General features: G+C 38.2%; 2 protein-coding genes across 4 annotated transcripts in view; one reads left to right on the top strand and one right to left on the bottom strand.

Annotated features, from left to right (window-relative positions):
- The window catches only part of PHACTR3 (phosphatase and actin regulator 3), a 100,672-nt gene extending 99,097 nt beyond the window's left edge, over positions 1-1,575 (top strand). For all 3 annotated transcript variants that reach the window (XM_064674106.1, XM_064674107.1, XM_064674108.1), the window contains exon 13: positions 980-1,575. In XM_064674106.1, coding sequence (XP_064530176.1) covers positions 980-995 — 16 coding nt within the window. In that variant the 3' untranslated portion in view covers positions 996-1,575. The remainder of the gene's footprint in view (positions 1-979) is intronic.
- Positions 464-26,453, bottom strand: SYCP2 (synaptonemal complex protein 2). Its single transcript, XM_064674118.1, has 47 exons — positions 26,182-26,453; positions 25,545-25,589; positions 24,776-24,916; positions 24,415-24,543; positions 23,859-23,963; positions 23,270-23,294; positions 22,317-22,402; positions 21,720-21,808; positions 21,151-21,185; positions 20,434-20,576; positions 20,304-20,356; positions 20,068-20,113; positions 19,800-19,895; positions 19,389-19,449; positions 18,701-18,849; positions 18,355-18,429; positions 17,780-17,935; positions 16,946-17,045; positions 16,260-16,378; positions 15,407-15,499; positions 15,213-15,273; positions 15,053-15,110; positions 14,714-14,850; positions 14,299-14,396; positions 13,677-13,795; positions 13,412-13,442; positions 12,822-12,886; positions 12,658-12,715; positions 11,930-11,985; positions 11,487-11,535; positions 11,192-11,366; positions 10,740-10,828; positions 10,162-10,341; positions 9,663-9,846; positions 8,975-9,225; positions 8,679-8,849; positions 8,408-8,575; positions 7,917-8,007; positions 7,282-7,443; positions 6,842-6,969; positions 6,282-6,376; positions 6,101-6,200; positions 5,608-5,666; positions 5,197-5,275; positions 4,680-4,736; positions 4,284-4,383; positions 464-3,092 (listed from the first exon to the last, which is right to left on the bottom strand). Exons 2-47 carry the CDS (start codon positions 25,566-25,568, stop codon positions 2,974-2,976), a joined length of 4,665 nt encoding a protein of 1,554 aa, XP_064530188.1. The 5' UTR covers positions 25,569-25,589; positions 26,182-26,453; the 3' UTR covers positions 464-2,973.
- Between the last annotated feature and the right edge of the window lie 581 nt (positions 26,454-27,034).

Raw genomic sequence — 27,034 nt, 5'->3', positions numbered from 1 at the left:
CAACCCCCCAGGGAACTTCTTGACAGTCAGGTGAGGACTGGAGCAGGTCAGGAGAGGGAACAAGTTTGGAGTATTGTCACTGTCACATTCCCAGGCTTATTCCTGAACTCACAATGAATTCCAGCTTAACTGAGCTCGGGCTGGTCAATGAACAGATGGTCCAGGCAAACACACTTCAGCTGTAAATGCAACATCCAATGTGATATTTATAGAATTCCAGACTGCTCCTGCAATTTAAGGCCCTTTTAACATGACAGGACTCAGACTCAGTATTTAGGGCAAAAATCATCACTGCACTGATGGAATGAAACATGGGAGGGGAAAAGGGGATGGCTGCAGTGTCAGTCTCAGAGTGCCACCTACATTCTCCAGCTGAAGCCACCTGGGATGTTTAGGTAGATGATAAGGATAGATTTGGAAATTTGTTCAGGATACTAGGAATAAACAAGCTTACAATTTACAGTTAGTGCTAAGGCATTTCAAATGACTGGAACTTTAATTGTGTATCTCAGCCTAAAGAACAAGCCTACAGAGCAAGAGGATATTTATTCCAGACTCATAATCACACATTCCACCAACAGTAGCTCCTCAGATTTTATGAAACATCAACACTGTTAGCTCTTACAAAAGAACAAAATCACCACACAATAAAGAATATTGCCACCAATGACAACCTGTGGCTTCATTTGCTAAAAGAAAAGAACCTCAAATCAACCCCACACCTGTATTTGCATTTGCACTCCCAAATTGCTGTAACTGGTTAAACTGGGCCCTGAGGATCGTCCCTGCACTACAGTCCTGGCACATGGGGAAAATGAAGACTTAGAGGTGCTGATATTCTTCAACACTGTTACTGTACCTTTAAACAGAGTGAATAGTTTTGTGGGCTTTTAAAATTTTTGTTAATTTACCAGAGAACTGAATTACCTTTTGTTTTCTGTTTCAAAGTGGTTTGATGAATGTCTCTCATCTCTCCCAGATTTCACAGGCCATAGAAATTTTCTTCTGAGAAGAATCTGTCTTTACTTTTTGATATTGCTGCTGAACACGCATCAGGGAATATCTGAGTCTTTCCCTCAAGTTCAGAGCAGGATCCCTTGGTGTTTGTGTGAAGGAAGGACTCTGAGCTGAGGTCTCTGCAGCACTCATGGACAGAGAGCCCAGGGCTGCCCCTCGCTCTGGAGGCAGGAGAGCCATGGCCTGGGATTGGGATGAGCTGCTGACAAAGACTGAAGCAAAGCTCCTTGGAAGAGCCTCCTACTCTCACACTTGTTTGGAACTGTTTTGCAGCCTGTCTTGGAAGAGGAGATGTTGTGCATGTACAGGCTTTACCATTCCAAGGCCTCTGACATAAACGGACATGACACACTGTCATCCAGTATTATGTTGACGAGACATTTTGAACTTGCCACAATTAGTTTGTAAAACACTTCAGTTCATGTTCTAAAAACTAATTTAATGTATTATAATTTCATTCTTTTTTATATAATGTCTAACAGAATCACAGCTGCAAGCATTTTTGATTCCTGTTACTTTTGTTCTTTAATTAAATGACTACTTATTGCAGGAAATGAATATGTTTCCTAAAGCTCTTTTTTTCCCAGGGACAGTTGGGAAGGGAAGAGATTATAATTATTCTGCACCAGACCATTGCACTTCTTCATCAACATGAAGTCTGCAAAAAGAAGATCCCAACTAAGGTTTTTCCATCTCATGGAATAGCAGAACCTGATTGTCATCCTCCACTACTTGAGGCTCTGACCCTCTAAAGAATGACAATTAAGTTCACTGTTATTCTCATTCAAAATGACTAAATTGGACAAGCACAGGTAGAAATGTAACAATGTACTTTGATATTTAGCAAACAAATGATTTTAATGCTTTCTTGACAGTAAGAAGAAAAAAGCTACTAAGTGCTAATAACAAAGCAGATAGAACTGGCTGAGAAAAATGTAAAGCCAGACATTCTAATAATGCCTGACATGGAGGAGCATCTGAGAATTTACTCAAATTACTACTAAAAAATAAAACACAGACAGCTGGAAAACACACCTGAGACAAGAACAAAATGGTGAATACACTCCCAAACATTTCTCTGCAAAACTCTTCAGTGCTATAACTTTAGGGAGTCTTTCAGTGTTAAAAACTTGAGAAAGGCATTCCTGGTCTCGTTGCTTCCCTGAGCTGATCTCCATGGAGTGTGACAACAATAAAATCAGTGTTTCCAATGGCTGGCACAGACTACGACTGAGTTGCTGCAGGTGGGGCACAGTCAGCACACAGAGCCAGGGCTGTGTGCTCAGGGTGGGGATGGACTCTCACAGTCCTGCTCCTGGAGAAGGGCAGGTCAGAGCACAGCAACACTTCCCTGTGTGTCCCCAAGGCAACGAGAGGGAACTGAGGACTCCTGGCAGAGGTGCTGGCCAGGATGGGGGACACTGGCTGGCTTTGCTGGAGCTGGCTGTTGCTTTGTCCAACATTTTCATGTTTGACCTGTCTGACTGTCATTTGAAGACCTGACTGACCCAACTACTTGATCCAAAGATGTATTTTTTCTTCTTTAGTGCAATTTTTTAACTTGCTGGATTTTCACAGAAATATGCATCATTAACTAGCTTTTTAACTTACTACTATATTTATCCATCATTTTAATTTGATTATTAATACAATAGTATTAATTCTTAAGAACAACATAGTGAGAGTTCAGATGCAATATACAAGAAGGTTGAAAAGAAAGGAGAGAAAAGTTTCTTCAGCAGAGGCATTTTTAGTGTGAGAACAGCAGATGAGCCACTGTTAACTACAAACTAAACTTGGCTTATAGTCCACGAAAGTAACAATCCATTCTTCCATTGCTAATAAATGCTGTATAAAACACATTCAAATGATGTTGGAAAATAAAATAAGGATAAAAATATTATAAGGGTAACTTAGAGCAGCTGTTTAAATGCCAAACAGTGCCTGTGAGCTTTGTCACTGATGCAACTCAACCATGTTGGAGCTGTGCAGGGACAGCTTCTTTCCTTCCCCTGCTCTCTGCTGTCCTTCCAGCACGTCCTCCCAGCACAACCAGCCCAGCCTTTGCTCTGCTCCTGTGGAGACACAATTCCAGAGTCACACTTGAGCCCACTGATCTCCTGATGACACTCTGCTTGCTGCTGGCAGGTCTGTGGGGATGTTTGGACACTGCCTGCACTCCCTGGGCCATGGCTTGGGAACTAGGATGGCACCATGGAAGGCAGGTGTGGCTCAGGGAGGCCCTCCTTGTGCAGCTCCTTCCCAACAGAAAAGGCAAACAGGCCTGCAGTGCCCAATTCCTGTCCCTAACTAAAAATAAGGCATTTGTATTATTTTTCCAACGTACCCTCATTGTAAGAGATAATTTGGACCTTCCAGTGCACTTTTAAAAACCTTGTACAATTCAGAGAAAACTCCTGTTTCATGCAGATGAAATACAATTAGACCAGTGGAAAGGAAAGTTTACCAGCTCAGGAGGTCCATCTAGTGGAGAACACACTGAGTACAGGCCAAAAAAACCCCAAACCACACAAAACTGAGGCTCAGAAAGACGAGCAAAGCATTAGTACACTTACATAGGTGGGATGAGCGGACCCAATTATTTACTGGCAATTTCAGTATAATGATTTCCAGACACAACACAGCCTTGTGTTTTTAAAATTCTTACACAAAATATTTGTGCAGCAGCTTTATCTGACTGATGTGCCAATGCATATTATTGATTTGAAGCAAAACAGCAATGACATCATGGTGGGGGAAAAAAAAGACAGACAATATATACTTTTCTGGACTTAATACAACTCTTTGCAACATAGTTCAAACACAAGTGTTTAGAGTGTTGTTTTCTCTCAGAAACTCCTGCTGAAGTCTAATACCACAAACAAGAGTGAGATCAAACCAGGTGACTCGATCCCTAAATAATTTCTGACTCCATTCAGGATCAGACAAAGTGGGTCTTCTGTACATACAGACCCCAAACAAAGATTCAAAGTGAAATTCAATGTGACTTCTCTGGCAGTCATTTAAATAACCTACACAAATTGTTAAAGACATGTTTAAAAGTAGCACGTGCTAAAATAAAATTACATATTACTTTTTAGCAGATTCAGTAAAATAATCCCAAATCTCACAGATAAGTGGAGAAGTTTTGTCTGCAAAGATTTTAATATTATTAAGGAAAATATGGTTTCATTACACCAGTTTCCTTGAGTGCAAAAAAAAAAAAAAAGTCAAATTTTCCATTGTAAAAGAGTGTTTATATTCACCTTGAAGTTCAGGAAGGAATCTGAAAAACATCCCTTCAGAATTCAGTCTTTGATCGAAACAGGGTCTGCAATCCTCTGCGAACATTGCACAGCTCCTCTTCTTGCTGGGCAAAAAACATCACACTTATCACATGCTTTTGAAAAAAGGAAGGTTTTATTTAACATGTTGTACTCCTGGTGCACAGAATATGCTGCTTTTAACAGATCAAATAGGATACTTTTCCACAGGTTAAGACTCAGAACCAAACCAGTACATTCACGTCTACCTGTGGCTTTTATCACCCGGGTAAGGTCTGAAGTGCAACATGTCAGTGATACTTGGATTTAAAATCTTAGTAATTTAGTGTTCAAACAGCAAAAAATAAATAAAAATGAGTGCAAGATGACTTCATTTACCATTTCTTTTAGAAGTTTCTCTTGGATTCCTTTTATGTCTTCTTTCATCAGATGCATCTGCAAAAAAGATCCTGAATGCATCTCCTCTGCTCATAACTGGTGACACATTTTCAAGCAAACAATTACATCCCTAAATGTTTTATAACCAAGAGACAGAGATGCACATGCATCCACCTGCCTATGGAAAGGGATGTGTGTTTTAAATTTGTTCTTTCTGGGATGAAGAACATAAATATTCATAAACAAAATAAACAAAGCCATGGAATCCAGAATAAATCTTGGTTAACTGCACACGTCTTCTAATGGGTGAAATCCTGGCCTAAAACAGTGAATATTGTTAAATGAAGGGCATTTTATGAGAACTAAAACCTAAAAAAAAGTATCATCAATACAATGCTAAGGATAAAGTCTTTCTTCAGAAGAAAAAGTCAGTACTGGTATCTGTTGGTGCAATTGGAGAATTATTAAACCAAGAGAGAAACAAAAGCTCCTCATACAAAACAGAAGTTCCTCCTACCTCTGAAGTAAAAATACGTTCTTCATAGTCAACAGAATGGTAGATATTCTTTTCAAATGAAGTTTTAAGAACCTGAATTCTAAAGAAACAAAACACAGTTCAAACAGTTTTGCTAGGTATAAACTTCCCACACAGACCACAAACAGGCCCCATTATTTGTAATCTATTTGTACTTTAAAGTGTGGATAAATATCATCATCATTGCTGGAACAGTCCCTCAGGCGTGTGGAGAAATTTAGATGGAGAATCATTACATTTTTCCTGTAATGTAATATTTTAATCTGATTGTCTCATCTCATCTACCATCTCTATTTAATGGAAGAAACTGCCCAAGGAATATCAGTTGGCCTGACTTGTACCTCAAATGAACAGCCCACAAACCTCATCCCAGAACTGACAGAGCCCACTAACCTCTGCTGCTCATTTTTCATGTAAGTACTCAAAGTACTTGTCTGTTTTTTCCAAAAGGTCTGGAAAGATAGAATATTAACAGGTGCTGATCAATAGGAACTGATTTTCCAAGCCCAAACTGACCAATATCTCATATGAACAAACTAACTCACAACCACAGACTCAGCAGTTACACAGGATTTACACAGTCCCCACAGAAGCTGGAAAACCAGCCCAATAAAGTATTAGTAACAGTTTATCCTAGGAGGAAAAACATATAGGAATTCATATAGTGAATATATATAGGAAAAACATGTAGAGACCAAGGAATTCTCAGAGCATTGGCCAATCCCAACACCTCAAATTCACTGTTTGACATTTCACTCAACTTGAAGCAAAATGATAAAGGCTTTTAAAATCAAAATTAATAATCTAAAGTTAAGGATGACATGAACAACCTATGGATCCCATAAGAATTCACTTTTCCCCACGATCCAGCCGTTTCAATACAAACCGAGAATTCTTTTTCCATGTTTTTCAGGGACTGAGAATCCTTTTCAAAATTCTCCAGTTCCTCAACGAGAGTAAAATGAAATTTGTCCAGCTGCCTGATCCTACCAAAACAAACCAGGTTACTTTTAGAAGGCATTCCTTGCATCTGAAGGATGTTTTAAAGTCCATCTGTCATTACTGACCTGCATTCATGGAGTTGGTAACTCATGGTTGTCAGATGCTGATGGGCAGCTTTTAATGTTTGCTTATTAAAATGATCCATTTTCCGGGAGCGGTTCTGTGAGGGTGTTTGAACATGAAATTCAGATTATTTTCACTTCAGGGAAAAAACTGTGATATGTTTAGTACTCTAATTGCTTAATATCACATTTTTTAAAATGGTCCCCCTGTCCTTTGGGGAAAAGCTTTCTCTTAGTGACATGTAAATACATTTGAGGTTATGCTTTTGATGAAATTCTACCTAATATAAGTAAAGGTGCATTATTTGGAAAGTATACCCCTTCAAAATAGAGAAAGTACACATAGAATGAAAAATAAAACAGACATGGGAGAGAAGGTCATTGGAGAGTTTAGTACATAAAGGAATTGAAAGAGGCTTAAAAGGAAATGTGAATTCTGTCCTCTCCTGACATTCTGTGCACTTGGCTTAAAGGGACATGAAAACCCAACTCTGTGGTGGAAGCCAAGCCATCCCCCACATGCACATGTACTCCCAGCTGACACTGCACAGGAAGGCTCTTGCCTCAATCTTCTTGGTAAATTCTTTTTGGAGCTTCTGACATATGCTGAGAGTTGAACAGCCAGGTTCCCAGAATTGCCCATCCAAAGCAGAGAGCTCATTGAGGGATCGAGTGGAGATGCTCTCAGACACTGCAGGGAGGCACAAAAGGATAATGTCAAATTCAGGAGGACAAAGCACCTACCCAGAGTTAGCACAGGGCCTAGGGCAGCTTCTGTTACATGTCAATTCATTTCACCAATCAGATGGCTGAAACCACTTTCTATTTTCATATACATTTTCTGTCTTTTATATGGCTACAATCTCTAAACATTCAGCATTTTAATTTCTTTTCTTTGACACGTACAATGCTTTTCCTAGGATATTACATTTCCTTGTTAAAGCTTTGTCATGTTATTTTAAACTCTTGCACAACTGTATTCAACTGTCACTCCATGACCAACCTCTGTAAGTAGCAGCATCATTTGTTTTAAATAACTTTTTGGGCTTTAAACTGATTCTTCTCCTTCCTGTGTTTTCCTCCTCTTTGCTGGTCCGTGCCTCATCAGAGCTGCTCTCTGTGTCACTGTGGTATCTTCGTTTCAGGAAGGTCTGCACAGCTGGGCCTTTAACCAACATGAGAACAAGGCTTAATTTTAGCTTTATTTAAAACAACGAGATGGGAGGATAAAGAGGATTTTATTCACCTGATGGATCCAAACTCTTGGAATATGTGTCTTGGCTTTAAAATATGAGAATGATATAAAACAAGAAGATTTCTATGGAACACAGAACTCTGACTAATAAGCAAGTCTGGTATCATTTCCTGACAATACCATTATCCCCAGTTTTTTTCCCCAGTATCAGTGGGAATGCCTCTAACTGTTTCTTGGGAGCACAACTAATTTTTCACTGGAGCTGCATTTTGGAGCCTAATTTTCAGCTTTGTTTGGGGATAACTAAATGAGAGAAAATTAGAAAAGGGCTGAAAATATATAAAATATAACAATTTGGCCATATTTTTATGCCAAATAAAATATTTTTCTTAACCTTTATTGAGACATACAGAAAGTATTTTGCTTTAATTAAATGTTTGTACCTGACTCATTTACAGGGTCATAAGGTTCTTCAGTTGAAGACTGTGCTTTACTCCCACTGGAAGCAGACAGTGGAGATGGTGGTTCACAACCCTAAAGAAAAGCCACTGATTCATTAGCTTCCAAATTACACCACTTTTAGAAGTCTCCATCAAAAATGCACATTTATGTGGTGAAAAATTTATTTTTTTCAAAAGTCACTCCCTATCATTTCTTTAAATATGAATTGCAACTGATCTTGTTGGGATACAATTTTTTCATTATGCCCATAAGATAAACAACAAATTGTATCCATGATAAATCATAAAAATATGATATTTATCTCAAATATAAAAAAAAAATAACTACTAGAATTTTCCAAGCAGGCCCCAAGTAGACATTATACAGTGTTTAATATTGAGAGATGCATTGCCCTTAAAGCCCCCCACTGTAAAGGAGGTGAAATGGGTAAGCTGGAGCTCACTTCTGCAGAGCAAAGAATGCATTAACTTACCTCTTTACTTTTAGTGACAGCTTTAGTGGGATCTTGTAGTTTTCCTTTAACAGGAAGTGTGTCTGAAAAGCAAAACTGGAAACTTGGATCTTCATTATTACTCCTTGTCTCTGCCACAGCTCCCTTTGCATGTTTTCCGCTGTCAGGTTTATATGTTGTTAAGCTGAGCTACACAGTAACCAAAAAAAATCATTATTGAGAGATGGCTCTTAAAAATCACCAGCTGGAAAGTAGATCAAACAGACAAAAAGCAAAGAATTTAGTAGCATACCTCTTCTTTGCTTTTGGTGACAGCTTTAGTGGTATCTTTCGGTTTTCCTTTAACAGGAATTGTGTCCGAAAAGCAACGCTGGAAACTTGACCCTTCGTTACTGTTACAGGTTTCCAATCCAGCTCCCTTGGAATTTTTCCCACTGACAGTTTTATATGTTGTTAGGCTGAGCTACACATTAAGAAAAAAACCCCCAAAACCATTATTGAAGGGAGATGTAGAGAAGCACAAGCCAGCTGGCAGCGGAATGGAACAACTTCAGCTAAAAGGACTGAGAGAAATGTTACCATTCTTACCAAAGATGCTTCTGTCAACACTGGGGAGAAACTTTTCTTTCCAAATGTTGACTTGGTAGCTGTTGCCTCAGGGGACTGATTGACACATATACTGTGAATATTCTTATTTTGGGGACAGAAATTATTGGGAGTGATTCCTTTCTCGGAATTTAACATCTCCCTGTTTTCTGGGGATGACTCCTGAAGACCAAGAGATCTTTCACTGGAAGTGTGCTCTGGAGTGACATTTCCTTCTGAGAGCCCTTCAGCACCTAGAAAACAATTCCTTCACTGTCAGCATGAGGAATGGAAGTTAAAAAAGGCAAGCCAAAGGTCCAAACTGCTCACTGTTCCAGCTCTAGGTGTCTCCAAGTCTCAGATGTGTGCAATTTTACTTCAAGTGCTGGCACAGGACTCGCCACCCTTCCCTCTTTGCACTCTCCCACTGTTTCAGCAGTTACCAGATTCATTCCAACACTTACACGTTGCTTTTCTAGGTTAGGCTGGTGACAAAGAACTGCACCGACCTATAAAAGTGTCAGTGCCACATTAACACACTTCCTTAAGTTACGTGGAACACCCTGAGTTGGGAGATCTCTCTTATGTTAAAAGCATGAAATAAATGTAAAATTGTACTGCTGTGCTAATCCTCAATTAACCTCCAACTTTTGACTCTGTATTGCTGGAAATTCCAAGGCCAAATACCTACATCTCATTGTCTCCAGAGATGCAGGACTCTCAGCTGAAGGCACCTCCATTTCCTTCTGTTCTGCAGGATTCTTGGATTTCTCAGGTGGTTTCTGCACACAGTTCTCTCCTCTCTTTGGCTCCACAGATAAAACCTGGGGTGCTTTTTGCTGCTTATAATCCTTGATTGCCCCATTCATAGGTTTCTATTACAATACAAATGTTATAGAAACATTTTTGCAAACATGGGGAAGTGTACACAAAAGGAGACAAAGAGCATGTTATCTCTAAGAACAAACAGAAGGAAAATTATTAGCAGGACTTAAATCCATAAGGATATCAGGTGTTCTAATATCAATAAACATTGAATTTGTTCATCTGGACACATGCATTTCTATTAATTTCAACTTGCTCAGGTTGAGCACTTAAAATTCAGGAGTATCAAGTACACAAACAGAGCAGAGTTAATTTTGAAAAATATGGCAGAAGTGGATTTTTAATAATGCAGTGCAACTGTATACCTGCATTTTTGATTTCTCCTCCTTGGAGGTGCATGGTGGAATTTCCCCCTCACTCTCTGACTCACAACTGGAAGGCTCTTTGTAATTTTTTGCTGCTGCTGCTCTTCGAGGTAGTTTCTTCCTGGAGGTTTGTTCTGTCATTTCAGCAGTTCTTGAGTTCTGTTTTTTACATTTGTTTACCTTTGGAAGAACAAAACCACCTTCAGTTTATAAGAATGATTAATAAATCAATACACAAGAAAAAAGGTAGATACTGGATTTCAAGTAATTAAACCAAGTTATTTCAAAACAGCTAAAAAAGTTTAACTTTACCAAAGCTCAGAGAGTTTAACCATCAGTCTACTAACAAAAGCATCAATGTATAATAGTCATTCTAACTCACAGTATTATGCCTGAAATACCAACTAAATACTACATAAAAAGAAAACAGTACCTGAAAAGAATACACAGTATTTAACAAATTATTTGAAAATAAGCGTGAAGAAATGTCACATATTTATGAACAGTTACTTTAAAACAGTTTCTGTGGGTAGTGAAGAGATTTTGAATATACATTACAATTCTAGGTGCAAACTTACATCTACCTTTTTCTTCTTTGCATTTTTGCCTTTAGGTTTCTCCATGTGGAAAGCAGGTTCAGGGGATTCATCTGGTGTTACAACATAGCCTGAAAAAATCAATTTAATGCTCAAATGTTTGCCATTAGGTTTAGCTGTAAATAACAGCAGCACTTTCATGCCCACAAACTTACTGACTCAGTAACTGCTTCCGGCCCATTATTTTAAAGAGCCTTTTTTTTTAGTTGACAACAACTTCCACCTGTCCCATCCTCCAAACCTTTTCCACATTAAAATACAGACTTTATGTAAATCAACCTCTATAAATGATTAGAAGTGATTTGAAAATTCCTTGGAAACAAGACAACAGAAACACCTGATATCTGCAACAGAGCCCATGACATGCTGTGCAGTCAGTACCTAAGGACAAACTTCTTGCAGCACTCTTCAGAAATATGAAAAAAGTTTCTTACTTTTGTCTGTGCTTATTGGTTTCCCTACTTTTTTATTTCTACTGTAACCAACTATCTGGGGTTTAGGTTTCCTCTTGGATTCCTGCAGCCAACTGATCTCTGTCTTGCTGTCATCCCCTCTGTTCTCTGTGTCTGAGTCACTAAAGAGGTGCTTCTTGTCTTGATTGTTTCTAGCCTACAAAACCCAAAACAGTTCTCCAGTTATTGATTTATTTTTATATACATTCTTCTTCCATAACTGGTATTTAAAGGCAGGCAGACAAGCTATACTGAGCCCCAAAAATCTGAACCTTACTTGTTTTGTTCCTTTCACTTCAGTGCTGGATTTACTGACGACTGCATTCCTTAAGTAGAAAAATAAAAACCACCTTTAACAATACATTTAAAAATATTTGCTGTAAAGCTTTCTGCTATTCAGGTGATATGTGGATTAAGGGTTAAACAAATGCACTTACTTTTGTTTTCACATTGTTTTGGAAATACCTCTTCACCTTAAACTCTAAAGGATGGGCTTATTTCCCAAGGATCAGTGAGAGCACACAGTAACAACACAGCCCTGGGCAGGCTGAACATGAACAAAAAACCACCCCCTCTAATCAGGAGTTTCTATCCCTGTAGTATTCCCTGAGAACTGTTCTCCCCATGGAACACATTCCCTGGAATTCTGTAACAGGATGCTGGAGAGTGCAGACAGCACTATTGATAATCAGCAGACCAGGATGCAACAGAACATCCTACCCTTTTTTGGTTGTCTCTGTATGAACACTCAGTTCAGTAACATGCAATTCTTGGACCTAAAAATAGAAATAAATAAAGAAAAAACCAAGGTTTTCATTTGTTATACAATCTGAACAAAATTCAACAGCTAAAGGCTCCTTTTCCTCAGTTATTACACTAAGTAATTAATGGTCATTAATTTCTATCTTAGAATTCATTTAGCAGAGCTGATAGTTTAAACCAGCTGGAACTGAGCAAAGCTTTCAGTGTCTCAAACCAATCCCCCCACTTGCTTCACCACCTTCCCCAATTCAGAAGGCTCCTCTGAGCTTAAGAAGCAAAACTATCTTTTGTTGTCTTCTGTTTTTATCATCATTAGATTCTCTTTTTACTCAAACATCTGCACAAAGATGTTCTTTAAACGGGGATTGGAAGGATGGCAATAACATTTTTAGGATAATAGAATATAGAATATTTTAAAATAATGATACCCCCATGCAAACTGTTTAATTCTTAATTCAGGAAAAACTTCATAACAGCTCAAAGTGGCCAGAACCTTAGGACAGTTATACATCTACACATTATACATTTGAGAGTGCTGGAGGTATTTACATGGCAAACTTCTTTCCCCACTTAGCTCGCTGATATAATTTGAATGTTCAGATCTTAACTATCCTTTCAGCAAACAAAATTTGACTGATTTCCTTTATATTCTAATCATAAAATACAGGATTCAGTTATATTCTTACTCCAAGCTTTATTGTAGGCTCATCAAACCCACTGAGTTTAAAGTTGTAGACATCATCCCTGCAAACAGACACAGAGAGCAATTTTGTGGCTGAATAAATGAACATTTCCCAGAGTCAGGTGTGGGCAATCAGAAATTGTGCTTGAAAATGTTCTAACTACTTACATGATATGACCAGCAGTTATATTAAGAAAAGAAGTGGTTTTCAGGATTCTGTCCTGAACTTCTTCCTATACAGAAATGAAAAGTTGGCTCACATGGCAAATTTGGACTATGCATTCAGAAACTCTGTCATCTCAAAAGCAAGTTCATCATGAAGATAATCATGTTGATTAGCAACAAAGGGGAGGAACTACATCTTTATCTTTTAAGGATATCAACACAACCTCAGAATTTTTTTGCCCCCCAAACATTATGACTCATTTCTGTGTCCTGGCTCTATCTACTTTAAGGATTCCATAATTTTATTTTTGATATTATTTTTATTCTAAATATTTAGCATAGACACGTATAAAAGGCAGAGATTAAATATACAATATGCCAACAGAAATTAATTTGGGTTTCACTAGATGACAGTTGCCAGTAAAAACTACCGTTCCACATGGGTATTTTAAATTTATGCAGTCAATACAAAATTAACATACTTAACATTCACTGGTGTTTGTGACATGTCCCTTTACACCTACTGATTCCCACCATATTTGTACACACAGCTGCCATGAAAAGCAATTCTAACAAAAGCAATAATATGTTACCTTGGAGTTCCAGGATTTATTTAAATATGGCCTAAAAATAAAGACACATTCTGTTAAATGCTAATTGCAATATATGCATTACAATACTGCCTGTATCAGTAAAAGCCTTCTCAAAGCCAGCAAACCTATTCATGTGTTTAAATACAACATCAATTAAAAGATTCAAAGGATTGAAAGAGCTCAGCCCCTTTCACTCATGTCATCCATCCCCCATCACAGACCAAGCCCCAAGGAATCAGCCCAGCAGGGACAGTTCCCATCCTACCTGTTCAAACCCAAGGAGTCTCTTGCTTTGCTCTTCTCATCACTCTTGTCTTTGTACCTGTCACTGATTTTACTGATCAGTGATTTGGCTGCATCTGAGATTTCTTTAGACTTTGGTTTCTGTAAAAACAGTTGAAGACTTAATTTTGAATTCATCCAACAGAAGAACAAAGCTGTAAATAGAACTTCAGGTTCCTAAAAAAACCCCTAAACTGCATTAAATGTCTTCTAGATGTAGTAAATCACATTTCCTTGCAAACCATTTCCCCCTGCATTGCCCAGAGAGTGTGCAAGGAAACATGAGTTTAGCAGTGTTTGCTTTTAAATAATGTGGGTTTGGGAACTGTAACATTCAAAAGTGAGCAAGGAAGTGCATGAGAAGCACAAGTCGGTGTTATTTAAGAATAATTTTGACAAAGAAATTCAGAGTAAACTAATCCTAAACACGTCACTGAAAGAAGTAAAAAGTGAAGGTGATATTATTTCTTCATTTGGTATTTGTGGAAAATCAATTAAAAGTAAGTTTGTGACTATATGACAGTAAAACCCCAAATTTTGGAACACTGAAAATTTGACAATTCTCTTAATTGCAAATCAAAGAAAGGCAGGTAAGAAATTCTCACGGGCTTTGATGGTTTTGGATTTGCAGGCTCTTTTCTGAGGAGAACTTCGAGTTCCTCTTTTGGAAGCTCAGAATGCAAAGATGTGTCGGCCACTCTGGCTGAAAGAAAGGTTTTAAACCATGTTTCAGCAGTAGTTTCAACATTTTTCCCTTCTGTACTTAACAGTTTCTGTTCCAAAGAATTAACACTCTGACTGCCCACTTGGTATGGTCTCTATTTCATTTTCTTGCTTCTCTTCTCTTTATTTACTTTGTTTATCTGGAGAGGTACTTCAAAGAGTGAATAAATAAATAAATGCTGTTTGTTTCACAGCTCTTTCACTAACAATAGAGAGGAAAACAGGACAGAAAAGCACAGCTGCCAGGTGACAGTTTCTCTGATCTATTTTGAACAGTTAACCATGTGTGAACATTACCTGGATGGGATGGACGTGCCACTGCTGGATTTGGCTTTTGCTTGTCCCCAGTGGTCCCACTTTTCTCAGGAAGAGGGGATGTTCTTTTTTTCCATGTTTCAGTTTTATCAAAAGAACTCTCCATAAGTCCAGGCAGCCTAAAGACAACACCACCTTACTGTCAGTGAATTGCAGAAAGTGACTTTTAATGACAATAAACATGGGTCATAAAATAGGAAAATAATGGAATCTTACACATATCAAAGTATTTTACATGGCAACATAATTTCAGTTCTGGTAATACTTGAAAATACTCCCTTCAAAGTGAGTGCCAACAGTGAATTCTTTTCTAATACTTACAAGGGTTTGTTGCTTTTCCCAACTGGCTGAGAATCAGGAACGATATCAAATACTTCATCTATGAGACATTAACTTGGTGTCAATTATTATGGCCAAAAGAATGGACAAAATGAAAATGATATTAAAAGTAAGGATTAGCAATGCTTGTAAAATTACTTGCCTAAAGTTTGCTCTTCTGCAGCCTCTTGTATAAATTTTAAAACTTCTTCAGCACATTTTTGCTACAGTGGAATAACACCCAAAAGGAAATATTAGCATAGGACCATAAGCAGTATAACCTCATAAACCTGTACTTTACCTAAGAAAATATGAAATTCCTTTTTGTTTTAGTTCATGGAAGTGCTGCTCCAGTACCTTTTCATGTGCTTTTGCCTCATTTCTGGTGTTTAACCTCCTGATCTGTTCTGTTTCAAAGAATTCATCATCCAGTGTCAATCTTTGCCATCTCTAAAAAGGACAGTAACACTGACAATTACAGTCCATAAAAGACAAAGAAGCAAAATTCTCCTAGAAATGGACACTTGAAATATTCTAAACAAAACATTCTATAACTTAAAGCCTTCCTCTAAAGCATGGCTGTATCCAAAAATGCTTCAGAATCCCATAATCTGGGGCTTGACCTGAATCTGACCAAGACAGACATTTAGAACCAGAAATAAAATCAAAGTGTTACTTTGTAGTCATTGTTCAACTGGAACAGAACCAAAAATAAAAACATACTTACACTGCAGTTCAGTGACACCTCTACAGTTTTTTGTGATAGCAGTGAATGCCTGACCAAAAATGCACTAAACCCAATGCTATAAATGCCATAACCTGAGGCCATTCACATTTCACAGCTGCAGCTGAATGTATTCTATGTTTTATGAGTACTTCAATCCTGCAGAATCCATGTCAGATTCTGTGCATGCACCTTTCTCATACTACACACAAAGGAAGAACTGAGGGGCTAGTAAAAGCAGGTTAATTCTGGAGTTCAAACTGATGAGTGAATGCAAATTTTAGCTAATTAAGAGTTCATTCTGACTTTGGACATATCAAACCTGAAATCCAGAGGACAAGAAAACATTATGCAGTAAAGTAAAACACAATATTTTCTACAAGACAGTTGCCGAGTCTAGCTCTTTAAAATATGAATTAGGAACAAATTAGAAGAGAAATGAATGTTATTGTAAGTAAAAGACTTAGCTACAGATGACATGCATACTCCAGTAGAGTCCTGATAGGAAATCTTTGTTCTGGTCTCATTTGTTGCACTGCTGTCAGACCTCTTAGTGGAGCTGGTCATTTCCAGAGGCAATTTAAATCTCCCTTTAAAAGGAGTGGCTGGAACAAAGCAGAGACATGTAGGAATTCCACCACTGCTTTCATTACAATTACTGGGCTGTCTGGGACATCAGTAGGAAGAGTTTTTGCCCATGATCACACCAAAAGTTGGTTAGTATTGATAACAATCCATTACAACCCCTTAATATTTCTCTTGATTTCAACTCTGTTATGTGGAGATTAAGAGCCCACAGACTGTGGGTGTCCAGAGGCAAAGCAAAGCTTTTACAGGCTGGCTCCAGTAGAAAATAGTTGGTCACTCTTTAAAGATTTCCCAGTCAGCTATCTTTGCTGAACAGCTGCCTGAGAGCTGCAGGACAAATGGCAGGTGCCCCCCAGTTCCAGGGAACCCCTGGGCAGCCACTGTCCCATAGCACATCTCTGCACCAGGACAAGTGGCCTCCTTCAAAAATTTCGAGTTTAAAAATTGCAGGTTTAAAGCATCTGCTCAGGAGATTTTACAAAGTCTCCTTTTCATTTCCAGCTCTGCCAGGGAGCACAGTCCATGCTTGTGTTTCAAAGACAACCTAGAGTATATTTTTACCCCGGAGGCACTTGTGAACTCACATGTGCTAACAAAGGTCAGCGGACTCCTTGTGGAAGTTCTTGTAGTTCCAGGAACAATCAGAGAGGCTTCAGACATTTTCCTTGTCCGAGAGGGAGTGATCTGGAGGAACAGAAAGAACTTGACCATCATACACTGATTTAAGGATGACAGCATAAGACTTTAGAAAATCTTTTTCCAAGAGCCTCTTGACACTATCCATTCCTGAAATGGCAGTTGCTGTTGCTGCAGATATCAATGCCATGGGATTTTTAGGCAGTTCCCTTTTTGAAGAAAGTTCCCTGAAACACCTGAATGGTATAATGCTTAAACTGAACATTTTCAAACTGAGGTCACTGATTGCTGTTTTCTAAATTAATTCAATGAATTTATTTGTTCACAAAGAGGTTCCCTGGAGACTCCACAAAGGTGTCACTAAAGCTCCAAACCAAAGAGGAACAGGTTTGCTACAGCACTGCTGGCAAGGCACACCCTGTCACACCAGGAAGACACTGTTCCATCTTTTCCCCTGGCCCAGGATTCTCCAGAGGCCATCCTTGACTTCTGCAAACCAGGAGATCCGAGCACATCTTGAAAACATTTCTCTTTAGAGCATAATGGCCTAAAGAACATTAACAATTCCTTTTTACTTTGGTCACATTATTAAGAGTTCCAAAGTACCAATGAGAAAGTTTTTTGCCAAAGGATTTTTACAGCTATGTCAAGTCCCAATCAAACCCTTAATTAACTATATTTCAAATGTCAAATAAGCAGAGGTTTATGTTATTAAATGTTATAAATATTTAAATTGACTTGTATTTCTTCTCTAGTCTTTTTGTTTTCACAATCCTACTCACCTTGGAGGAATCCCCTCTGCATTTTTCTTGACTGTTATTTTTATTCTGAGTCCTCAAACTTTCAGGAAGTTGCTGAGTTTTCTTCTTACTGAGTTTCTCCTCCTGTTCAGATTTTTCTTTCAAACCTGGTGACAACTGGCTTTCTGGTACCATAACCTATATAATATTTTCATTTTATTTAATTGCATACAATATTTGGATTTTATGTTTTATATTTACACAAACACACAGGGCAACTTCTTTACCCTAAATAACACACTCCTCACTGTAGATTTTGATAAACTTCAGAGGTTACAGACTTTCAGTTTGAAAAGCCTCCACCCTAATTGCTATTTTCTCTAACAAGGATGGGTTATCGAGTCACAATTCACATAAAAGAATATATTTGTCTGGTTTATTCTTTGATTGGGATAATAGTATCTCCCCAAAAATACAATATATACACAGTAGCCATCACTTGCTGGCTTTAGACTTATCTATACTTCGAGATATTTTCAAAGTCCTTGTTTCTACCATGACAGATTGTAAATTAGCAAATAATCAGACTAAATATACAAACCCACGAAATAAAATACCTGTGATCCACTTTCATCAAAGAGGACATGGACAGCTGTTTTGGCAACTGAGGCACTTTGCTTCTTACTCCCATCCTACAAAGGGAGGAACCACCCACGTCAAAACAGACACTTCACTCTTGGGTTAAACGAGGAACAGAAAATATTGAAGTGAAAGATCCTAAGTGTCTGAAATCAGATTATAGAGGCAAAGAGATGCTATAAAGCAGTTCCATTCCTCAGGAATTCCTCAGTCAGACTTCAGGACAAAGTAGTTGTTAGAAGGAGGAGAGTGTGGCTTTAAGTGCATTAAGCATATTTATTTTGAATTAATTAAAAACTATTCAAAAAGGTGTTTCAATCTTACCTTACATTTACTAAATCCATAAATCTTTCTGGTTACGTCTTTGATTTCCAAGATGGAATTAAAATACAAAGAAAATTTCTCTCCTTCTAGATTACCCACATTCATGGGGCTTTTGAGATCTATTGTTAATAATTTCTTTGAGTCTTTTTCTGGACAAAAACAAAATTTGAAAAGTTCCTTTATTACAATTTAGCAACATCTCATATAATGTTTGTACACACATGACACTTATTCTTCAGTACAGCTACTAAGATGTATATTTTAATTCACTCTACAATAAATTTTATTAGTGAAACAATTCAAGATTCCATCTTTTAAGAATAATTATTCTTTATATTATTCCACAGAATTTTCTTTGAGGGTTATTTACTATAGCTGCAGACCAATTATAGGTATTTACTATTCTAATTAGTTAAAAGGAATATTAGTTCCTGTCATTGCCTTTTGCCTTATTTTGTATTGAAATAACTAGAAGACATTATTTTTAAATTATTTTCATAAAATCACACCTGCATATCCCAAATGCAAATGTGACTGCAATGCAATTTTATCTTAGATAAAACCAGTTTCTACATTATTTTAAATGAGAATTTTGCTTTGCTGAGAACTGAGCCAGTAATTCAGGATTAATTGCTTTGAAAATCCAAGTTAGCATGTCCCAAAAGGTCCCATTTTTGAGTGCAAATACCTTCAAGGCTGTACATGTTCACCTCTTCTTCTGGTATGATCACTGTTTCCCACTGCTGACCCTTACATGAAAAACACATTTTTAAAGATAGAAAATTCTGATATTACAACTAAATGAAATGCAGTGATCAGAAAGTCATTCAGTGAGGACAAATTTTCAGCTTTTTAAATCTCTGTCAGGAAGAGTGACATGGAACAAATGCTTCACCACTGCATATGTTAAACTATTTCCAAACAGCATTAGAAAATCATCACTTTGAAATTCTTTGATCTAAATATGTACAGCAAATCTGGATTTTTTTCCCCCCTCCACACTGGAATAAGTTCAACATGTTGATGTGGGGAAACAAATCTGATACACTTGAAAGAATCTGGATCTACTGCCTCAGTCTGAGAGACAAAAATCACTTACTGCATCATCTGCTGCCACGTAGAAAGAGATACTTTTGCTACCAACGTTGAAATCAATCCAGAATTCCTCCAGATTTTCATCCAGTGGGAACTGGAGCTAAAAGAAAAAGATAAAATAATAAGAGCAGAGAGCACTGATTTACACCAGCTTACAAGCTTTGTGTTGGTCTCACAAGCTTTCAGCACATGCCTGTCTGAATCCTTCTGAAAAAAAATAATTTTCTTACCTTATCCCTATTTTTTATTAACTAGAAGGCAGAGGAACTTACCTCATATTTATCAAGAGCTGCTGATAAACACGGATATGTAAAAACCCTGTAAGAAAAGGATATTTTTTCAAGTATTCTACAATGCTGTAAACAAACTTTGCATATGTGAACGTAGCAACAGGGTTGTGTGTTCACAAACTTGTGTGCCTTAGAGACTAAGAGATCCCAGCAATCAAAAACCACTTTTTCCCCAAGAAAGAAACTTCATTAGCTCTAAAAAAAAAAATCAGTTTTACCTTCTTTTGTCTCCAAGCATGCCATTCACCTGGTTAAGAAACTTCCTGCAATCCTATAAAACACGGAAATTTCTTAAAGAATTGGAAAATGGAAGTTTACCCCCCCGGGAATATTTTTCATATGACTCACTGTTTCAAACTCAGAATCTTTAATTCCTTTAAATGCATTGGACACAAACTCCATGGAAAACCACTGGGAGGCCAGTTCTGCTCTTTGCTTCTCTGAGATCATTCTGCACAAAGCTTCTGTGATGGCCACTTGCATGTCATAGTCTGCAGGAAAAGGAGATTTAAAGACACTACTGAGGTGAAAAAATATTATGAGGAAAGTGGGATAAGCAGCGCTGAACATTTCATATTCTAAATCATATTCTATCCAAATATGTAACCCCCAAAGGATAAGTGGATAAAAAAGTACAGGAATAATGATGACCAAACTTATTTTTCCAAAGGAAATTTCACCCAAACCTTGCAGGACTGCCAGAGCCCCCCCACGGGGTGCAGAAGCCAAGGAAAGATGTTTTCAGCTTTCCCCTGTCTGACCTGGGAAATTGTTGGCTACCAAAAGGATCCTTAGAGAAGTTACAGTACTCAAAGCTTGACTTCCTCATCATCTTTTGCTATTTTAAAACTTAGATTCTAGAGAAGAACTGAACCCTTCAGTGAGTTACCCATGCACTGAACACACTGAAACATTCCAGTCTGCAGATTGTTTTCAGGCAGTATTTGTACTTTTCAGATGGCTCAATCACCACGTTCTGCAGCTTCTGAATATCTTCTCTGGTTTTTTAAAAGCTCTGCATCTGATTTTTAGGAACCCTAATACTACATTAAGTCCCATGCTCACCTCCAGCATCCAAAATTCTCCTCCCCATTTCGCTCCTGCCAAACAAAGAAACGTTTCATCAGAAGATGAGAGCAACACAGAGCACAGAAAGCTTTAATTATAAATTTTCAATGTATGAGAGAAAACTCTGATTCCAGCAGCCTGTAAGACTTAAAAAGGGGTAAGTCTGAGGATGTGGAAGGACTACTGGGGAAAATCACCTTATAGATACAATTTTTATTCTGTTTGTTTTTTGAAGTGCTGCAAACCAATTTCCCAGTGTGAACCAGCCTGTCTTTCAGGGACTGATTCCCTGTGCTTTACACACATTCTTATAGGAAAGAGTTTAATTGTTTTATGAACACTGGGATGAGAAAAAGCCTGACCTAGATTGGAAAAGAAGAAAATTCATGAAGAATAACCCATGACAATACCTGCCCACAGCCACTATCTTGGACAACTCCATAGCAAATGCAACTCAAATTAAACAGGGACCAATCTGCACAAACTGTAAACAGGCTCAGTAAAAACTGCCCTCCCAGCTCTGCAAATGATGGAATGATATAAAAATGATACTGAAGATTATTTACATGACCAGTAACATCTCCTTTGTAGAAAATAACTTTTTCTTGGCCTCTCGGGGTATGTTGTCAAGCATTAAATTCAGTTTTCTTACTACCTAAGAAGAGGGGAAAAAAGGGAGTAAGAGGAAATATAAAGTAAATTTGTTATTCTTATTTTGGGCCATTGTAATATATTTGAGAACACTGAAGAAAGCAAAATGCAAAATGCTTAAATAACAATGAGTTCTATCTGACATGAAAGGGTATTTATCTTAATATAACCACCTCAATTTCAGTAAATCACATTAGTTTTAACGTGAACATTAGTTCTTAAAGGGTTATGTTTCTTATTTGCAGGTTTAAATATAGAAAAAAAATCTTTCTAAGCTGGAGTTCTGTCTGCAGTTGATTGCTGAGCTAAAATGTCCCTTAAATTAGCATTAAAAAGCCTTTCCTTTGGGGATGCAGCCTTGACAGAAGACTTTTTTGTGACTTTCCCTTTATCTTTAGATGGAAAAAAACCCCTGACTGTTTTTGTAGCATCTGTACAGTTAAATAACTGTCTTCACAAAGTCTGTTAACACAGTGACCAGAAAACTGTTGCTTAGAAAGAAGAATGTTTACCTCCTGCTGAACATAAATACTAATTCTTACATCAGTGATGAGGGAACATGTTCTCAGAACAAAGTTTTCCAGTATTTGCATTTTACCTAACAAACAGGAAAAGAATAAATTAGAGAGTTGAAAAGAATAAATTAGAAAGTTGCCCCTTCATAAACATTTGGGACAAGATTCATTTTCATTTGGAAATAAAATACTGTATGTCTTTCTTTCCATACAAGATTACTGATATTTGAGGATAAGTATCTTCAGCATCATGGTTAAATGTAAGACAGAATATTCAATTTATAGTAAATATGGCTCTTTGTGAGGTTTCTGCTGCTGTGCATCACTGCACAACCCCCCTGAGCATGAGAACATGAATTTTAAAATATACTTGGTCAATCCTCTAACTTAGCTCTCTGAGATACAATTCAGGTGCTGGGATTTGTCTTCCCAGAGACAAGGAAATAAATCTTTCACTTTGATCACGACACCCTAAGGGTCTGGAGTGACCTTCCACGCTGGAAGGGTGTGATATTCCTGCTGCCAAGGTCAGCCCAGAAGGATCACTGTGCTGTGCTGAGCTGTGACAGCAGCTTAGAAACAACTTGTTTTAGGACAAACCCGTTGCAGTTGCCATTTCTGAGAGCATCCTGCTTTTTTATTACTGACACCAGCAAGTTCCAAGGAAACCTGTCAGCAGAGAAACCTCAAACTGAACACTCCATGTTAGGGCTGACATTTCCCATGTGGAATGTGCTCCTCTGGGCACAGGTTATCAGCTGAAACATTTAGATCTGGTGCTATATTTGTATTAGATCAAGAAACTGGTACCACCCTCGTTGCACATGTTCTCCTCAGAAACACTTGCCTAAAGCTGCCTCCACGAGTACAAATGATTTTAACACTGATAAAGTGTCCTGAAAGAGGCATTTTAAACCCTCACATGTAGTGCACATGTTTTTGAAGCTCACCTTCAGGTCTGCTCTCACACACAGCCTGCAGTGAGAAACAAAACAAGACATCATTTTGATACAGCAAATATTACAGCAGAAAAATCAGGCAAAATGTACCTGAAGGAAGTAATCAAAAAGAATTTAGGACTTTGAAATGATTTCATCCTTAACAAAGAATATAAGAAATGATTTCTACTACCACGTGTGGTTTCCTGAAATTTTATTTCAGTTAAATTTACTGAAATTATTTCACCAATGACAAAAATTTTTATGAAAAGAAGCAACTCACAGATCTAATGAACTTGGGGCCCTGGATTAGCAAACTGATAACTTATGTAATCAAAACTTGATCAAGAGGAAATTTTTTTTTGTTCATTGAACACTTAATGTTGTGGATTTTTTAAAGGTAATTTCATGATGCCAACCATGAACAGCAAACAAGTATAAATACAGCAAACTGTTTATCCCCAAAGACTTATAATCTATTTCAAAAATCACTATAACACGAACTTTAGAGAGATATTAAATAGAAACACACTTGAAAGTTCTTTTGTTGCTAAACTAGTAACAACTATCATGACAAATTTTATTATCAATATATTTTTACCAGTAGCACATTGAAGAAATCTTCAGCCAGACTTGTAAGCATTTCATTCCTTTCATTTCCTCTGAGGATCAAAATTCCTTTTAACTTTTCAAACCAGTTGACCATGTAAAGGAAAAATAAAAGTGAAACTATTTTAATAACCTGGAAAAGGACAATAGTTTGTATTATACTTCAGGAAAACTATACAAAGATTAAAACAACAGCAGCATTACCAGTCTGCTGAGCATATGTCAGCCTCAGACTTCAAAGCAGTCCAGCAAACTCATATAAAAATATGTAATGCTGTTGTAATTGCTGTAAGCATATCTAAATTAATTCTATATTGCATAATTTGCAAAACCCTCACTGTGATAGAGCAGCATCTTTATAAGGGGTCACTTGACAAAGCACATTCAAATGTGATGTTTGTTGCAAAGTTATGGGAAATTCTTAATTCTGAAACAACCAAGGACCAAATCAAACACTGAGCAGGTCAGCACAGGAGCATCACTTATGCACTTGGTTAATTTTTATGTATTTCTTGAGAAGTTCATATATGTTTTATGGTTTTACTTATCCTTCCAACAAGCCCGTATTTCATCAGTGCTGGGAGCCCATCCTCTCCTGCTATGCTGATTTTTTCCCCACATTTCTGGATGACATTTAGTAAAGTAGAAACGCTTTTCACTTCTTGTTTGTCAAGTTCCTGAAATCGAAATTACAACAGAAGCTTTAATGGACAGTTCCAGAAGAACTAGATAATTAAGCAGATGCCTTTTTTGTTCTGGAAAGCCACCTTAATTGCAGCTTGAAGGAGAGATTTCAGTCTTAAACTTTATTTCAGGCTTTCAAATCAACTGCTGGTATAAAGCAAGGCAAATGAAATATTTCAGAGTGTTGCAATGCCAGTGCAGATTGGGATGCAATGGTTACATTACCCGACACAGAAGCTTGTCTAATTTGTTCACAAACTGTTTGCTGCTTTTGTAAGAGACATTTTCAGAGTCTTCTGTGGCCAGAAATTTCTCTAATAATTGGGAATCTTTTTTTCTTGCAGCTTCATCAATTAACTTTTCCAACTGTCAACAATAAAACAAAGCAGCTGTATTACTGTGTGCTTAGCAGTGATACAGATTTAACAGGATTTCATGCAGGTTTTCTGCATTCACCTGCTCCATTCCAAGCAAATATCCCGAATCACAAAATAATTAAATGTAAAACCTAAAGAACAGAACATCATATCTAATACATTAATCATGCAAATACTTCTACACTGGGATTTTAATTATTTCCCAGTTTTCCTCAACTGGCTTTTCTTTCCTGCTATTGCAACTAAATTCCTACATAAGTGTTCATTGTATTAATTGCCCTTCCTTAGTAAATTTAACATTTTACTTTACCAAGTAACTTCAACTATTTTGCCCCCCTATTCTTTCTAAATCAATTATACCCAGGTGTCAGCATTTTGATCTTAAGTATCACCTCATTGATTCATCTATGTCAAATGCACATGATTTATTTTTATCAATAACAATCTCCAGTTCCTCTTGCTTTCCACCCACCTATTTCACACTAACCTATGGCAAAGGAAAGTTTCTTCCTACCCCACTGCACTGCAGATTTGACTTGCAATTGAGTACCTGAAGGAGTGCTTTAAGGCAGTAATTAAAACAATCAATACTCATGTTCTGGTCCATCAGCACATACCTGCATCTCACTCCTGGCTGTCATTTCTGCAATTCACCAACTCAGCTGTGTAACAACGGGAACAATCATCACTTAGGCTTCAAACAGGTTTCACAAACACATCAGTAATGCATTACAAAACACATTACAAATTCCAAAGTTTGTCACTAGGGTAAATGCTATATAAATGCTATTTAAGAATTTAAACTAACTGGGGATATAAGAAACAGCAGAACTCCATAAGGGCCCTGCTATAAAATGCCAGATTAAATAATTTAACAAAAATATGGTAAATGACACAGCAAAAAAGCCTTCTGAATTATACACACAGTGATGGGCTCCAAGGTGACCGTCACCAGCAAAAGGTCTCAGTAAGTTTTATGAAAACAAGTGTCTAAGTATTCAACAGCAGGCAAAGTGTTTTCTGTAACATCTAAAAAAACCAACAAACTTGTTCATGCTTTGTACGAATTAATCTACACCAACCAATCCGTGGATAGTCAACAATGGGCAGTTTTAGTCTCCCCATCCCAGAAATTGCACAGACAAAGCAAAGGGAAACAGTTACTAAAGACAGGGAATGACTTCTGCAGAGCAGCAGCTGCGAGCACGGGCTAACCTTTTATGTACTGCTAAGCAACACAGAAACAACACATACAGGGAGATTTTAAATTCCTTTTTCCAACAAAAGATAAAACAAGAGCCTCCGCTGAGGCCTGTGCTGGCACCTCACAGCTCTCGAGTCTTCGGGCGGGTCAGACAGGGCAGAGGATGAAACAGAACCCTCTTCTCCACAGAGAAGACCTCGACCCCCAAAACACGCGTATCCGCTGGAATATCCCTCAGGAGTCTGGAATGTCCCTCAGGAGTTCTGGCACTGCGAGCGCACAGCCCGAGCACCCTCACCCTGGGCCCCGCTCCCCTCATCCCGGGCCCCCCTCACAGCCCGCGCGCCACGAGCGCCCCTCCCGCCGGCCAATCGCTGCCGGCGCCGCCGGCCGCCAGCCAATCAGCGCCCGGCAGCGCGGCGCGCGGGCCAATGGCGCGGAGCGGGGGGCGGGCTCTGCGCGCCCTCAGCGCGGGTGACGGGAGCGCCCTCAGAGCCGCGACCGCTCCCTCTGCGTTACAAATTGGCTTTTAGAGCACTGATTTCAGCGCCCAGACGGGAGTTAGTGGGCGTCAGTTTGCTAAACCAGTATAAGTCATTCATGTGCTTAATTCAAAACGTTTTCACTGCCATAAAGTGCCCGAGTAGGTATAAACACACCCTCAGGTGCGCGTTTACCTGCTGTGGGTAAAGGGCGTCGACTGACGCTTGTGGTCTTTATTATCCAGAAGGAACTGGATAATATGCTTTAATGGAATCCAGCAGTGCACTGCATAATGTGCTTAAATGGAATCCAGCAGGGCACTTCATAATGTGCTTAAATGGAATCCAACAGTGCCAAGGTGGGGCTTTACCTGTACTGGTGTGATACTGGTGTATCTATATATCGCCCAAACGCGGCTGA

Source organism: Pseudopipra pipra, chromosome 17 (assembly GCF_036250125.1).
Source record: "Pseudopipra pipra isolate bDixPip1 chromosome 17, bDixPip1.hap1, whole genome shotgun sequence".
Classification (NCBI taxonomy): domain Eukaryota; kingdom Metazoa; phylum Chordata; class Aves; order Passeriformes; family Pipridae; genus Pseudopipra; species Pseudopipra pipra.
The sequence above is the reverse complement of the archived record's forward strand: the minus strand, read 5'-3'. Positions and strand labels throughout refer to the sequence as shown.

Coding starts and splice junctions, on each gene's coding strand:
- SYCP2 (XM_064674118.1), bottom strand. CDS start 25,568: ATGACAGCCAGGAGTGAGATGCAG. Junction 15,111..15,212: donor TGCAGAAGAGCAAACTTTAG/GCAAGTAATTTT, acceptor AATGTCTCATAG/ATGAAGTATTTGATATCGTT. Junction 10,829..11,191: donor ACCAATAAGCACAGACAAAA/GTAAGAAACTTT, acceptor TGATTTTTTCAG/GCTATGTTGTAACACCAGAT.